This window comes from Nomascus leucogenys, chromosome 17 (assembly GCF_006542625.1).
Source record: "Nomascus leucogenys isolate Asia chromosome 17, Asia_NLE_v1, whole genome shotgun sequence".
Classification (NCBI taxonomy): Eukaryota; Metazoa; Chordata; class Mammalia; order Primates; family Hylobatidae; genus Nomascus; species Nomascus leucogenys.
In genome coordinates, this window is record NC_044397.1 from 84721208 (window position 1) to 84736579 (window position 15372).

At 50.7% G+C, this 15372-nt stretch overlaps 2 protein-coding genes across 3 annotated transcripts; one reads left to right on the forward strand and one right to left on the reverse strand.

The window, feature by feature from the left end:
• On the reverse strand, positions 1-7430 carry LYPD4 (LY6/PLAUR domain containing 4). Of its 2 annotated transcripts, none has more exons than XM_030797152.1 (5): positions 6378-6527; positions 2202-2277; positions 1874-2099; positions 865-1191; positions 1-272 (listed from the first exon to the last, which is right to left on the reverse strand). In XM_030797152.1, exons 3-5 carry the CDS (start codon positions 1977-1979, stop codon positions 70-72), a joined length of 636 nt encoding a protein of 211 aa, XP_030653012.1. In that variant the 5' UTR covers positions 1980-2099; positions 2202-2277; positions 6378-6527; the 3' UTR covers positions 1-69. The 2 variants fall into 2 exon arrangements, with proteins under 2 accessions (XP_030653012.1, XP_003270373.1); XM_003270325.4 differs by lacking the exon at positions 2202-2277 and adding an exon at positions 1575-1718 and having other exon boundaries at positions 3-272; positions 1913-2099; positions 6378-7430.
• A 358-nt stretch (positions 7431-7788) lies between these two features.
• DMRTC2 (DMRT like family C2) lies at positions 7789-15372 on the forward strand. Its single transcript, XM_003270324.2, has 9 exons — positions 7789-7848; positions 10477-10704; positions 10788-10933; positions 11508-11584; positions 11851-12031; positions 12186-12312; positions 13365-13425; positions 13579-13753; positions 14638-15372. Exons 2-9 carry the CDS (start codon positions 10481-10483, stop codon positions 14748-14750), a joined length of 1104 nt encoding a protein of 367 aa, XP_003270372.1. The 5' UTR covers positions 7789-7848; positions 10477-10480; the 3' UTR covers positions 14751-15372.

The window sequence follows — 15372 nt, forward strand, 5'->3', positions numbered from 1 at the left end:
GAAAGGGAACTCTGCTATTTTATTTGTTATGTGAAAGAGTCTGGGTGCTTGTCGGGTGCAGCTAGATGGTCAGTCCCTGAAGGCAAACAGGAGGCCTAAGAAGACACCCCAAGCAGGACCTTGCCTGGAGGATACTGCATCAACAATCTGAGACTTCTCTAAGATGTTGAGGACCTCAGTCACTTTGATGCTCCCAATATGATGAAAATCCGCTAAAAGCTGGTTATGTTCACGAGCACACCCCATGAGGAGGAAGGTGGTATTGAGAAACCCTGTAAGGAAGAGAGGGGGAAGTCAGGAACACTTTCAAGACTCAAGAGGCCTGCCTTCAGCCAGGCACAGTGGCTCACACCTGTAATCCCAGCACTTTGGGAGGCCGAGGCAGGTGGATCACTTGAGGACTTGAGGCCAGGAGTTCGAGACTAGCCTGGCCAACATGGCAAAACCCCATCTCCCTTAAAAATACAAAAATTAGCCAGGCATGGTGGCACATGCCTATAATCCCAGCTACTTAGGAGGCTGGGGTATGAGAATCACTTGAACCTGGGAGGCAGAGGTTGCAGTGAGCCGAGATCAGACCACTGCACTCCAGCCTGGGCAACAGAGCAAGACTCCATCTCAAAAAAAAAAAAAAAAAAGACCCCTGCCTTCTTCCCAGAGGCCCCTCACAAACCAGAACACCTGCTCTCCCATGAGAGACTTAGGCACCAGGCGCCTTCCCCTTCCTCCTTGGAATTCATGTGCCCTGTCCCTTGCAACCCCAATCCCATCTCTGGATCCCACCAGCTTCTCTGAGATGTGAAGGTGCTGGACAATGCCTGGCATAGAGTAGGCATTTGATAAACAAAATTCGTCTCTTCTCACCTGCCTGAAATTTTAAGGTGGAACTGTAACATGTAGAAGCAGCCAAGGGGCAAGAATTAGTGGTGACAAAATTTGGGAGGCAATCCTTCATGTGCTCGCCCACACAGGTCGGGCAGCTACGGGATGCAGATATGATAGACTTAGGAGCGCTGGCCTTGAGTTTCACAAAAGGCTCCAAATTGGTGAGGTTGTTGCAGAGATAAGACCGGCAGACGCGACTGTAGGAGGCAATGGACACTCCAGGTGGGGAGACAAGGTAGGAGATTTGCGCGGGGTAAGACGAAGATGAGCTGCAGCCTTTAAAGCCCACGACTCCCCTTGCAGTCCCTGAGGAACAGAGGATTGAGAGAGCTTGGATCAGTGTCACTGGCCTCACCCAGAGTCCTCCCTCCCCCCAGCTCTTTCTGCACCCACCCTGCCTGTCACAATCTTTGCCTCCCTCCCCAAGCCCTGTGTCCACTCAATGCAGCTGCACAGGGCTCAGATGCTGGGGTCTCCATCTGGATCTTCTCATTCTTCCACTGCAGGACACCCCCAGCCCCTTGCTCCTCTCTCCCTTGTGCCCTCCTCCAGGGATCTGTCCACCTCCATTCTACCCACTTATCCAGCCCACACCACAACCAGTGGGGCCCTGCCCCTCTACTGCCAGTGTCCTGACATTATCCAGAAGTGGAGGCAAAACGAAATGGATCAAACTTAGACTGCTTCACCTGTCTCAATGAACACTAGCGTCTCCTCGCAGCCCTCTTGCAGCTTACACACCATGTTCCTCATCAGAAGCCACTTCCAGTTATGGAAAGCAACAGCTCTGAATCTTGAGGCTGTTGCTTCATAGCATAAAAGAGCTCCAGCCCCTAAAAAGAGAATGCTCTCCCAGTCATTGACCCCTCACATCACCTTCTGAGCCCTTGAACTGCCAACCAAGATTTCAGCCCCCATAGGTCCTGTCCCCAGCGAAACCTAGATACCCAGTCCTTCTTCCACCAGTGACATGAATCCAGCCTCCCACCTTTCTGGGTCTTATAGCATCCAGCCCCACAGGACATACGAGGCAAAGTGGAGATGGCCCCTAGGAGGCAGAACAGCTGCACAAGTCTCAAATGCTGGGGTCCCATGGCCCTGTGTCTGGGTCCTGGGTGCTAGAGGTCAGTCTGGAATCAGTTTCAGTCTGGATCCCAAGCTCAGTTCCCGTCAGTCTCCAAATTCTTTGTCCACCTGTCTCTGGGTCACTGTTTCTGGAGCAGAAAGTTGATTGCGTCAGCTTCTAGGACATAGGCTCCCTCAGACCTTCTGGGTCACGGGTCTTCCCATCTCCACTCTCTGCCCTCCAGTCTAACCTGCACCACCCACCATGTTAGCTTCTCAAAGCAGGACTCTCTCTCTCCCACTTAGGTCCTCCCATTGGACAAGGTGCTGAGCAGAGAATCCTGACTTATTGATAGTGCAGGCTGTTCTCCAGCCAGAGGCAATGAGATCGGAGAAACAAATAGATGTTTCAAACTCGTGTGTGTGTGTCTGTGTGTGTGTGTGTGTGTGTGTGTTAACATATCACTAAATAACCCTTAGTTCAACATGGAAATTTAAAAGTATTTAAAACTGAGGTCAGGAGCAGTGGCTCACGCCTGTAATCCCATCAGTCTGGGAGGCTAAGGCAGGTGGATCACCTGAGGTCAGGAGTCCAAGACCAGCCTGCCAAAATAGTAAAACCCCATCTCTATTAAAAAATATAAATTAGCCAGGGGTGGTGGCACGAGCCTATAGTCCCAGCTACTCAGGAGGCTGAAGCACGAGAATCGCTTGAACCCAGGAGGCAGAGGTTGCAGTGAACTGAGATCGCGCCACTGCACTCCAGCCTGGGCAACAGTGTGAGACTCCATTTCAAAAAATAAAAGGTATTTAGAACTCAATAATAATAAACATACTACATAACACACACATTCACACACAGACATAGACACAGACAGACAGACACATACACACACACACACATATAAGTGCATGTAAAATCTGCTGAAAACTGAATAAGGTCTGAAGTCTAGGTAAGAGTACTGTACACCAGTCCAGGCATCACGACAAAATGCCATCTCTACAAAAAATACAAAAATTGGCCAGGCATGGTGGCATGCACCTGTGGTCCCAGCTACTTGGGAGGCTGAGGTGGGAGGACCATTTGAGCCCCAGGGATGGAGGTTGCAGTGAGCTATGACTGTACAAACAGTATTGTACAAATGTCAATTTCCTGCTCATATACTATGGTTATATAAGATGCCCCTACAGGGAAACTGGAGGAAGGATCCAAGGGACTCTATGTACCACTTTTGCAACTTCCTGTGAGCCAATAATCATTTCAAAATTATAGGGTTTTTAAAATATATACGGCCGGGCACAGTGGCTCACGCCTGTAATCCCAGCACTTTGGGAGGCCGAGGCAGGCGGATCATGAGGTCAGGAGATCAAGACCATCCTGGCTAACACGGTGAAACCCCATCTCTAAAAACACAAAAAATTAGCCAGGCATGGTCGCGGACGCCTGTAGTCCCAGCTACTCGGGAGGCTAAGGCAGGAGAATGGTGTGAACCCGGGAGGCGGAGCTTGCAGTGAGCCAAGATTGCAACACTGCACTCCAGCCTGGGCGACAGAGCGAAACTCCGTCTCAAAAAAATAAATAAATAAATAAAATAAAATATATACATCAAAATTTGAGACACAGTTAAAGCAGTATCTAGAAGTAAATGTATACTTTTAAATACATGTACCAGGAAATATGAAGCATTAAAAAATAAATATATTCATGAATTAGTTCAAGAAATCGTATAAGGAGCAACAAAGCAATTCTCTCTTACCCAAAAAAGAATGGAAATAAGGATGACAGCAGAAATCAATGAAATAATAAACAACAACAATTATTACAAAAAAGATCCATTCGGCCGGGCGCGGTGGCTCACGCCTGTAATCCCAGCTCTGAGGGAGGCAAGAGGCGGGAGGATAGCTTGAGCCCAGGAGTTCGAGACCTGCCTGGGCAATATAGCGAGACCCCGTTCTCCCGAAAAAGAAAAAAAAAAAAAAAGAGTAAAAGATCCATTCTATGAAAACATTTAGGTAGTTCGCTGGCAAATCTGATCAAAGGAGAAGATGCAGGCCGGCACAGTGGCTCATGCCTCTAATCCCAGTGCTTTGGGAGGCTGAGCCAGGAGGATCCCTTGAGGTCAGGAGTTCAAGACTAGCCTGGGCAACACAGTGGCTCATGCCGGTAATTCCAGTGCTTTGGGAGGCTGAGCCACAAGGACTGCTTGAGGTCAGCAATTTGAGACCAGCCTTGGCAACACCTTGTCTATACAAAAAAAAAAAAAGTTTAAAAATTAGCCAAGCATGGGAGTGCCTGTAGTCCCAGTTACTCAGGAGGCTAATGTTGAAGGATTGCTTTTGCCTCAAATCACAAGCTCAGGAGTTCGAGACCAGCCTGGCCAACAAGGTGAAACACTGTCTCTACTAAAAATACAAAAATTAGCCAGGCATGGTGGTGCATGCCTACAGTCCCAGCTACTAGGGAGCCTGAGGTGGGAGGATCGCTTGAACCCGGAAGCCAGAGGTTGCAGTGAGCCGAGATCACACCACTGCACTCCAGCCTGGGCAACAGAACAAGACCCTGTCTCAAATAAATAAATAAATAAATACAAACAGTGAAGAAATGCACAAACCCAGCAATAACCAGGGAAATACAATCTGTCAAATTGTACATCTATCAGACTGGTAAGGATCAGAAAGCTGGGAAAAGACAAGTGTTGGCGGGTATGTGGGGATAAAGTAACCCTTGGCCCCTGATGCTCATGGGGTTATTTGGAGGGTTGGGGAATAAAACACTATTTCTGGACTCTGAGAAACAGAGGAGTGGAGAGTTCTGACCAGGATCTCGGGCCCAAAGCAGCATTGCAGGGGTCTGACACTACATGGTCAAATTGGCTTTATGAATACCCATTTCTAGTATACCCTACATAGGTATAATAAAAATGTCCACCTTCATCTACAAAGGAACATGCACAATAATGCAGCATTTTTTTTTTCTGAGACAGGGTCTCGCTCTGTTGCCCAGGCTGGAGGGCATCTGTGCTTACTGCAGCCCCCACCTGCCAGGCTCAAGCAATCCTCTCACCTCGGCCACCCAAATAGCTGGGACTACAGGTGTGCGCCAACACACCCAGCTTTGTAGAGATGGGGTTTTTCCATGTTACCCCAGCTGTTATTAAACTCCTGGGCTCAAGCAATCCACCCACCTCAGCCTCCCAAAGTGCTGGGATTACAGGCATGAGCTCTCATGCCCAGCGAATGCAGCATTATTGTGGTGATGGTAGGTTGAGACAATGGGAGCTTCCCTCTCTGAGACCAAGTGAATGCAAAACATGCTGGGGATGTATGCTATGGAATGTCACGCAGGAGTTGGAAGCAGTTGATTAGATGCACACAGGATGTGAGGCAGGGTGCGGTGGCTCATGCCTGTAATCCCAGCACTTCGGGAGGCTGAGGCGGGCCAATCACCTGAGGTCAGGAGTTCAAGACCAAGCTGGTCAACATGGCAAAACCCTGACTCTACTAAAAATACAAAAATTAGTCGAGTGTGGTGGTGGGAGCCTGTAATTCCAGCTACTCAAGGTGCTGTGGCAGCAGGAGAATCGCTTGAACCCAGGAGGTGGAGGGTGCAGTACGCCAAGATCACACCATTGCACTCCAGCCTGGGCAATAAGAGTGAAACTCCGTCCAAACAACAACAACAACAACAAAATGTACACATGATGACAGAATGACAGAATGTGTACATGGATAGATTGTAAAATCACAGTGCTGATTATTGTAAATAGTATATAACATAATATCACTTGCATAAATTAAAAACTCAAACAGAGGTCAGGTGTGGTCACTCATGCCTGTGATCCCAGCACTTTGGGAGGCCAAGGCAGGCAGATCACTTCAGGCCAGGAGTTCCGGACCAGCCTGGCCAATATGGCAAAACCCCATCTCCAAAAAAAAAAAAAAAAAACTACACACATCCTGGGAGAACACATACACAAACCAAAAGATACGTATTAACCACCTTAGAATGAGAATTGCCTGTAAGAAGGTTAGGGAATGAAAGTGGGGAATTGGTGGAAAGTAACAGTGTAGGAGGGGGTACAAAGATCACTGACCTTGGCCTCAGAGACCCAGGTTGGAATCTTTACCCCTTCATTTACTAGCTGTCCAATTTGTTGAACTCAGAGCCTACTACCTTGTTTATAAAATGGAGTATAATACATCTCATAGGGTCATTGCGAAGATCAATGAAATTATTACCATAAGTATTAGGCAAATGCTAAGCTCTTTGTAATTGTTGGTTACCCCGTTCCTCCACCACCATCCCTCCCTCCCACACACACTTCCTCTCACTCTCTTTCCACTACCTAAAGGATCAAGTTCAACCTCTTTAGCTGGCCTTTAAGTCTCCCCCGACCACACCCCACCCCAGATAAGCGCCACCCAACCTTTCCAATTTTATCTAGGACAGCTCCCCTGCCCAGCAGTCCAGCTAGAGGTCACGTCGGCCACCCTTTTCTGCCTGCAATGCCTCAGACACACATGCTCTGTAACCCAGAAATCTGTGGCCAAGAAAGGTGCCAAGACCGGCAGAAAAGCTGGGACACAGGAAAGAGAAACGAAGGCTGACAACGGATCTCACGGGAGTGGAGGGGATTAGGCCAATCAAAGATGGCACACGCCAGCCTGAGATGCAGAACAACTGGACCCAACAAGCTGAGTACAAGTGGAGACGCAACCAGAAAAGATTGAAATGAAATCCTCAAGAAACCAAAAAAAAGGATGGAGCAGTAGTCAGAGGGGATGCCACCTCTACAAAAGACAAATTGATGGAATGGAACCTTGCAGGGAGACAGAGGACCAGCAGAGAGAGGCAGGCGTAGGAAAATGAGGAGTGGGGCACAAAGGCGGGGCTCTCAGGGAGAAGAGGAGTCGATTTTAGAGGGGGAAAGTAAAGGACACAGAGCTGGCTGCACAGAGAAAAGGGGCCAAGGCAGAGAAGACGGCGGGATGGCGTGAGACGGAGCTCATAGAGATACCCAGAGAAGGCGACGATTACACAGAGGAGCCCCCAGAGGGGTGAACTCTTGAGGAAGATGAACGCGGAGTGTGGAGCCAGCCGGAAATTCAGAAAAACTAGAGGCGTCCCGGATAGCGAAGGAAGCGGGGAAAGGGCCAGGCTATCGGCATGAAGCACGGGAGAAAATGGGTCCGAAGAGGGAGAGGGTCCGAGAGAAAGGGAAAATCAGAGATTAGGAAAATCACAACCGACACAAAGACAGGAAGAGACACAAGGAAAGGGGTACAATCTGAGGAAGGAGGGCCCGGTAAGCAACCCGGTAATCACAGGGCTGGGGGGGAACGCATAAAAGAAGGGTAGCTCAGGAGTTGTGGGGCACCGGAAGAGACATAATAGAAAACGCGGGCGTCCACGCAGCAAAAACAAGCCACTGGCGAAGTCGAGGTAAGGCCAGAAACCCGTGCGCAGACCGGGCTTGGTCAACGCCCCAGGGGCGGGGCCAGGAGGGCCGTTCCTGGAGGGCGGGGCCAGCCTCGGTCCAAGAAGGGGTACTCGACGCCCCATTGGCCACCTGCCTCGAAAGGGGAAAGACAGTCTGGGCAGGCAGGACACGCGGAGGGAGAGGCAGGGGTGGCGCGAGACTCAACTCGAAGCGCTATTGGCGGGACTGATAGTCTTGTGCGCCAAGAAGCTGGCAGAAGGGAAGGGGCGGGACATCAGTTCAGGATCTCAAACCGCATTGGTAGTCCGCCTCGACTGAGAGAGGCGATGCTTGAAGTTCATTGGTCCTTGTGAGACAGGGTAAGAAAAGCAGCGCGAGCTTGGCAGTTCCTCTGGCCACTTTCTCGCAGTGTCTTTGAACGTCTTCTTGACTGAATCTGACTCCATTGGAGGCTGTGGTAACCGTGAACTAGCTGCACGAACACAGCCCCTCCTGCCTTTCCGTCCTCCTCCCTCTTAGCCGGACTCCCTACCCCAGGCATCCCCTCGCCTCACCTTCGCACCCCTCCCGCCCTCGCGCCCCCTCTCCCCTTCCCTGCCTCGCGGGCCCCTTGGCGCGTTCCCGGTTCCCCACTCGCTCCCTGGGGCACGGGAAGGGGGGAGGGGGACCTGCATGAAATTAATTGTTGGTAGTGGGCACAGGAGCAGGAAGCGCTGGACACAGCGACTTCACGAGTTTACACAAAAACCTGAATAACGTGTGAGTGCAAGAGAGACATTAGTGCCCCGAGGAGGTTTTTGGCCCAGATCAGGACCTAGCACATGACAGGGGCTCAGTAACCATTTGTGGAATGAATGAAGGAGTGAAGGAAAGTAACTTGAAAGTGGGGCAGGTGGCGGGTGTGGTGGCTCATGCCTGTAATCCCAACACTTTGGGAGGCCGAAGCAGGCAGGTCACTTGAGGTCAGGAGTTCAAGACCAGCCTGGCCAACATGGTGAAACCCCATCTCTACTAAAAATACAAAAATTAGGTCGGGCACGGTGGCTCAAGCCTGTAATCCTAGCACTTTGGGAGGCCGAGGTGGGCGGATCACGAGGTCAGGAGTTCGAGACCATCCTGGCCAACATAGTGAAACCCTGTCTCTACTAAAAATACAAAAAAAAAAAATTAGCAGGGCGTGGTGGCGGGCGCCTGTAGTCCCAGCTACTCGGGAGGCTGAGGCAGGAGAATGGCGTGAACCCAGGAGGCGGAGCCTGCAGTGAGCCGAGATGGTGCCACTGCACTCCATCTTGGGGGACAGAGCCAGACTCTGTCTCAAAAAAAAAAAATACAAAAATTAGACGGGCGTGGTGGCACAGGCCTGTAATCCCAGATACTCGGGAGGCTGAGGCAGGAGAATTGCTTGAACCCAGGAGGTGGAGGTTGCAGTGAGCCGGGATTGCACCACTGCACTACAGCCTGGGCTACAGAGCGAGACTCCATCTCAAATCAAAAAAAAAGAAAGAAAGAAAGTGGGACAGGGGAGCCAAGCGCAGTGGCTCCAGCCTGTGGTCCCAGCTACTGGGGAGGCTGCAGCAGGAGGATTGCTTGAGCTCAGGAGGTGAAGGCTGCAGTGAGCCATGATCACGCCGCTGCACTCCAGCCTGGGCAACAGAGTGAGACCCTGTCAATAAAAAAAAAAAAGAAAGTGGAGCAGGGAATCCATGAGAATAAGGTAATTATTGGGAGTGCAAGAGAAGGTTCTGATTTAAAGGGGTACAAGAACAAAATAAGACTGAAGGAATGCAAGGAGGCAGTTGCTTTGCAGGGCATACATGAGACTAAGAATTGAAATTGAACTAAGAATTGAAAGGGGCATAAAACTACTGGTAGGCATTGGATAAATGTATGAGAGTGGGGTGAGCATTGTTGAAGAGGATGCCAGGAAACACTGTTGGGATGGAACAGGGTGCTTGTGAAAAGGGGGTGTAGGACTTGCTGAAGGGGTATGTGAGGACATGAGTAGGTTGGAACCTAGGATGTGTGTGTGGGTGGGAAGGTGTTTGGATTGAAAGAAAAGAATGTTTGAATTGAAAGAATACAGAATGCCAGGCTCAGCGGCTCATGCCTCTGATCCTAGCACTGTGGGAGGCCAAGGCAGGAGGATTTCTTGAGCCCAGGAGTTCGAGACCAGCCTGGGAAACATAATGAGACCTTGTCTCTATAAAAATAAAAATAAACAATTTAATTTTTTTTTTTTTTTTTGAGACAGAGTCTCGCTCTGTCACCCAGGCTAGAGTGCAGTGGTGCAATCACGGCTCACTGCCAGCTCCACCTCCCGGGTTCATGCCATCCTCCTGCCTCAGCCTCCCGAGTAGCTCGGACTACAGGCACCCGCCACCACACCCAGCTAATTTTTTGTATTTTTAGTAGAGACAGGGTTTCACCGTGTTAGCCAGGATGGTCTCGATCTCCTGACCTCGTGATCCACCCACCTTGGCCTCCCAAAGTGCTGGGATGATTACAGGCTTGAGCCACCGCGCCCAGCCTAAAAATTTTTAAATTTAAAAAAAGGGGGGATGGATGCAGTGGCTCATGGCTGTAATTCCAGCATTTTGGGAGGCCGAGACGGGCAGATCACTTGAGGCCAGGAGTTCGAGACCAGCCTGGCCAACATGGTGAAACCCCATCTCTCCTAAACATATATATAAAAAAAAAAAAAAGGCCAGGCATGGTGGCTCATGCCTGTAATCCCAGCTACTCAGGAGGCTGAGGTAGGGGAATCACTTGAACCCGGGAGGTAGAGGTTGCAGTGAGCCAAGATCATGCCACTGCACTCCAGCCTGGGAGACAGAGTGAGACTCTATCTCAAAAAAAAGAAAGAAAGAAAGAAAGAACACAGAAGAGGAAGAGGAGAGGGGTTTCTGAAGGAAGATACCTGAGAAAGGTGATGGGGTAAAAATGGGAGAAAGCTGGGGAAGAAGCCAGGATCAGGGTGGGGTCTAAAGAGGGGCAGGATGGAGACCTGCAGGTGTGGTCTCCAGGGTAGGAGAGTTGTTAGGGGTGGGCCCACCTGGCTATGCTCACCCTCCACTCCTGCCCCTAGATCCATGGAACTCAGTGACATGCCTGCTGGCTACAACTGCCCCTTAGACTCTGCCCCCCAGGATGAGACCAGAGACCCCCAGAGCACAGAGCTGATCCCCAGGAGAGCCATCAGCCGCTCTCCAACCTGCGCCCGCTGCCGCAACCACGGTGTCACCGCCCACGTCAAGGGCCACAAGCGCCTCTGCCTCTTCCAGGCTTGCGAGTGTCACAAATGTGTCCTCATCCTGTGAGTATGAGGTCTGGGAGGGGAGGGGGATGAGCCTCCTCCAAAGGGTGGCTGACCTTTGACTCGCAACTCCCCACTTTTAGGGAGCGCCGCAGGGTCATGGCTGCCCAGGTGGCCTTGCGTAGGCAGCAGGAGGCGCAGCTAAAGAAGGACCTGATGAGGAGAGGGGAAGCCTCTCCCAAAGCTCCCAACCACTTCAGAAAGGGAACCACTCAAGCACAGGTCCCCTGTGAGTGTCTGTGACCAGCGATGGGGCAGGAGTTTGGGTATAGGAGGCAGATATGGGAAAAAGAGGTCCATTCCTACTGCTGAATTGGTGTGCGACCTTGAACTAAGGGTTTCTACTCCCTCGGCCTCGGCTGTCCCAGTGTTGAGAGAATGCAGCAAGTTCTGTGGGTCAAAAATGGGCTAGAGGCTGGGCGCAGTGGCTCACACCTGTAATCCCAGCACTTTGGGAGGCTGAGGCAGGCAGACCATGAGGTCAAGAGATCGAAACCATCCTGGCCAACATGGTGAAACCCTGTCTCTACTAAAAATACAAAAATTAGCTGGGCTTGGTGGTGCGCGCCTGTAGTCCCAGCTACTCGGGAAGCTGAGACAGGAGAATCACTTGAACCCAGGAGGCAAAGGTTGTAGTGAGCCAAGATCGCGCCACTGCACTCCAGCCTGGGAGACAGAGGAAGACTCCATCTCGAAAAAAAAAAAAAAATGGGCTAGATAGGGGAGATGAGAACGGTCTGGGGTTGGGGTAGGATAGGAGTCAGGAGAAAGGGCTCATTAGAGCTCTCCCTGGTCCTTCACAGCTGGAAAGGAGAACATAGCACCCCGGCCTCAGACCCCCCGTGGGGCAGTCCTGCTGGCACCGACACCCCCTGGGAAGGTAAGGAGAGACTGGGGCCTGAGAAAGTGTCCCCCACCCTAGTTCCTACCCAGACCCTTTCTTCTGTGCCCTCAACACCTGGGTTCTGGCCCCAGCCCTGGTTTGCTATGTAATCTGGTCAAATCACTGCTCTTCTTTAGGCAAAATGAGGGGAAAACGAGGGCCTCCCGGCTCCAAAGTTTTGGGGTTCTGCTCGCATCCCAGAATACACTCAATCCTTCTCCAGCCTTGTGCCCAACTCCAGCCTGTGCCCTCTGCCCCTGCAGAACTCCTGTGGGCCTCTGCTGCTCAGCCGTCCCCCGGAAGCCTTGCCCTTGTCCTGGACTCCAGTGCCTCCTGGCCCTTGGGTCCCTGGACACTGGCTGCCTCCAGGCTTCTCCATGCCACCACCAGTGGTGTGCCGCCTGCTGTACCAAGAACCTGCTGTCTCTCTGCCTCCCTTCCCTGGTAAGATGATAATACAACATTCATTCAACAGATATTTAAGTGCCAATCTGCCACATATTGGAGAGGGAAGAGGAAGAAAGCACAGGTGGGGAGAGGGAGGAAAGAAACTATGACCTTGACCCCTATACATTTTGCATTCTTTTATTCTTATTAGGCTTTGACCCTAGCACCTCCCTCCAGCTGCCCACTCATGTGCCCTTCACCACCTGCCCGGGATCTCACCAAGTACTGACAGCTCCTCTTTCTGGAGAGCCCCAAGGGCCCCCTAGCCAGCCCCGCACGTGAGTAGGGAGAGAAGGATGTGTATCATGAGCCTAAGCCTGTGCTGTGTCCAACCACAGTGGATAATGAAGATGAAAAGGTCTCTGACTAATAGGCAAGGCAGAGCTCTCCTAGTACTGCCATTTCCTAGCTGTGACGCTTTGGACAATTATCTTTACCTCTCTGAGCCTGTTTTTCTATCAGTAAATTGGAGACACTATTACTTACCTCTCTGGTTGTTGTAAGAATTAACAATAATGTGTGGAATAGACCTAGCACAGACTCTTTAATGGTAGCTGTTATATCTGCTTAGACAGATTTGATGGGGTGAGATTGCCTGCTGATATGGGGGTGAGGCAGTGGTGGCGAGAGCCTCAGAGACCCAGGAGAGGGGCCAGAGACCATTAGGGAAAGCTTCCCAAAGGTGAGCCAAGCTCTCCTTCAAGTTCTATGGGGACTGGGGGACTGGGGGAATGGGACCCAAACTCTGATAGGGCAGGGACAGTAATCCCAGTCTTCTAGGTGTTTTTTTAAAAACTGACATCAGGTGGGGCCTGGTGGCTCACACCTGTAATTCCAACACTTTGGGAGGCTGAGGTGGGAGGATTGCTTGAGGCCAAGAGTTTGAGACCACCTGAGTAACTGAGCGAGACCTCGTCTCTACAAAAAAATTAAAACAGCCAGGAATGGTGGTGCACACCTGTTTTCCTGGTGACTTAGGAGGCTGAGGTGGGAAGATGGTGTAGGCCGAGGAGTTCAAGCTTATGGTGAGCTATGATCACACCACCACTGCACTCCAGCCTAGGTGACAGAGCAAGACCCTGTCTCAAAAAAAAAAAAAAAAAAAAAAAAAGAAGACACTAGTGATTTCCCATAATCCTCACAGTAGCCCTGGGAGGAAAAAGCTGGCAAGGATTTTTACTTTACTGAAAACAAAATAAGACACAGCTTAATGGCCCAGCAGGCTCTCAGATTCCCAGATCAAAACACGGCAAAATCCTGCCCCTCTTTCAATGTGTGCATGTCTGTTCATCTGTTTAACCACCCTGGCATCTTCTCTCCTTGTTTCTAGACACTCAACTCTGATACTTCAGCCCTGTGGCACCCCAGACCCTCTTCAACTACAGCCACAGGTCCTGGGAAAGAAGTGGGATCTAGGGCCCTGGGAGGAGGTTGAGCCTGGGGAAGGGAAAAGCAGGAAACTGAAGGAAGCAGGGGCTGAGGAACACTTAGAGGGTGGGCAGAAGCGGGGGTTCCCAGTCTGCTTGTCTCCCTTTCCCTTGCAGGCCTCTGGAGCCTCTCGCCTGGCCCAGACATCTGGCCCCTCAGAGCAGCAGCTGCAGCAAGAGGCAGCTGAAGCCCTCGTGGGGCTGAAAGATTCATCCCAGGCTCCTCGTGTGACCCCTTCTGTGCCCCCCAACCCTGCCTGGATCTCCCTGCTTCACCCTTGTGGCCCACCAGGTGGGCCATGAAAGGAGAGGTTGGGATAGGGATGGCTGGGAAATGGAGGTCACTGAAGTACACAGGGACTAACCAAGGAGATGAGGGGGTCGACAGGTTGAACATCTTCAGGCCCAGGACCCCAAGCTCCTCAGCCTGGTCCCTGGGATTGCAGTTGAGAGTTATTCAGTGAATCCATTTTATCAGTTTGGCACTCGACAGAAAATTTCTTGATATCAAGGAAAGTGGGGCACTGAGAAAGACAGGGACTTGCCCAAGGGTATATAGTGAGACAATGGCAGGGAACCCAATGCTCTATTTCTGGACCCAGGCTGCCTGCTGAAGTCTGAAGTGGGGTCTGGCCTGGGAGGAGGTCTGATAAGTGCCTTCAAGGAGCTTCCATTCTAGTTGGGGAACCTGGATGCCTTCACAAGGCTCAGTGACAAACCTGGAGAAGACTGGAGGAACCTTGAAGAGTGAGAAACACCTAGGGGGACAGACAGGGAAAGCTGCGAATTCTCTTGTCCAAACAGTGGATCGGGCAAACTGGCCTGGAGGAACTGCTAGAACAGAGGGAGAGGAGGCTAGAGAGGCTTCTGATGCTGGAGATCCGGCATGCCAGGCTTAGGTGTCTAGACCAGCAACTGTACGTGAAGGGAAGCCAGGGAACGTTTCTGAACTAAGCAAGGAAAAATTCAGAGACCCTGAGCTTTAGAAAGACAAATGGATGGCTTTGATGGAGGGTTTGGAGGAGGCAAGACTGGAGGTGGGAAAATTAACAAGGAGGTCTGTGAAATAATCCAGGAGAACAATGATGAGGCCTGGATTGGATTTGGTAAAAAGAGGGGGTTGCTAGAAGGAAAAACGGGTGTGACCTGATCCCATCCCTTCTTTCTTGCCTGTAGCTCCTGCTGGAGGAAGAGGATTCCAGCCTGTTGGCCCCTGTCTTCGACCCAGCCCAGCCCCCTCCGTTGCTCTGCATATTGGCCGTCTGGGGTCCATCTCCCTCCTGAGCTAGAAACCTGGAGATGGAGGCTGTCTTGCTGTGGCAGGGAGGTGACAGCCTGCTGACACTGTATGTTTAGTGTCTTACTTAGGGATTTATGCATGGAATTTAATGTAGTACAAGCTTCGGGCTTTTTTGTTTGTTTTTTTAAGCTTTCAGGGGCTTCATTAGCTTTCAGTTCCTTTGGTAGTGTGGGCATTTCCTTGGCTGACGGTGGATATTCTTGCACCCTTCTTGGGTCCTGGGATCTCTTGAAATCCCCAGTAAAGACAGAGTTGTGCTATTTAAGCTGACCGGTATCTATAAACGTGTTTGCATGAGTTTACATCCCAGGATTCCATGATTCTGTACATACCTATGCACTCATGTCTGTCTCCATGCATGTGAAAACAGGAGAGTGTTTTCATTTTGTGTCTAGGTTTGTGTGAGTAAGCAAGAAATAAACCTTTGTTGTTTTAAGCCACTGAGATTTGGGGATTGTTACCACAGCCTAACCTAGTCTATCCTACTGACAGAAAGGACTTGTTCAATTCACTTCTCAAAGTGAAAAATCAGTTATCCAATAGCTACCATAGATAAACACAAACTTGGATTTTTTTCTTTGTCCAAATAAGAAAAGAATGATGTAAAGAAA

Coding starts and splice junctions, on each gene's coding strand:
- LYPD4 (XM_003270325.4), bottom strand. CDS start 1,979: ATGGGACCCCAGCATTTGAGACTTGTGCAGCTGTTCTGCCTCCTAGGG. Junction 1,192..1,574: donor GCTAGTGTTCATTGAGACAG/GTGAAGCAGTCT, acceptor TCTGTTCCTCAG/GGACTGCAAGGGGAGTCGTG. Junction 273..864: donor CACCTTAAAATTTCAGGCAG/GTGAGAAGAGAC, acceptor TCTTCCTTACAG/GGTTTCTCAATACCACCTTC.
- DMRTC2 (XM_003270324.2), top strand. CDS start 10,481: ATGGAACTCAGTGACATGCCTGCTGGCTACAACTGCCCCTTAGACTCT. Junction 12,032..12,185: donor CTCTCTGCCTCCCTTCCCTG/GTAAGATGATAA, acceptor TATTCTTATTAG/GCTTTGACCCTAGCACCTCC. Junction 12,313..13,364: donor CCCCCTAGCCAGCCCCGCAC/GTGAGTAGGGAG, acceptor CCTTGTTTCTAG/ACACTCAACTCTGATACTTC.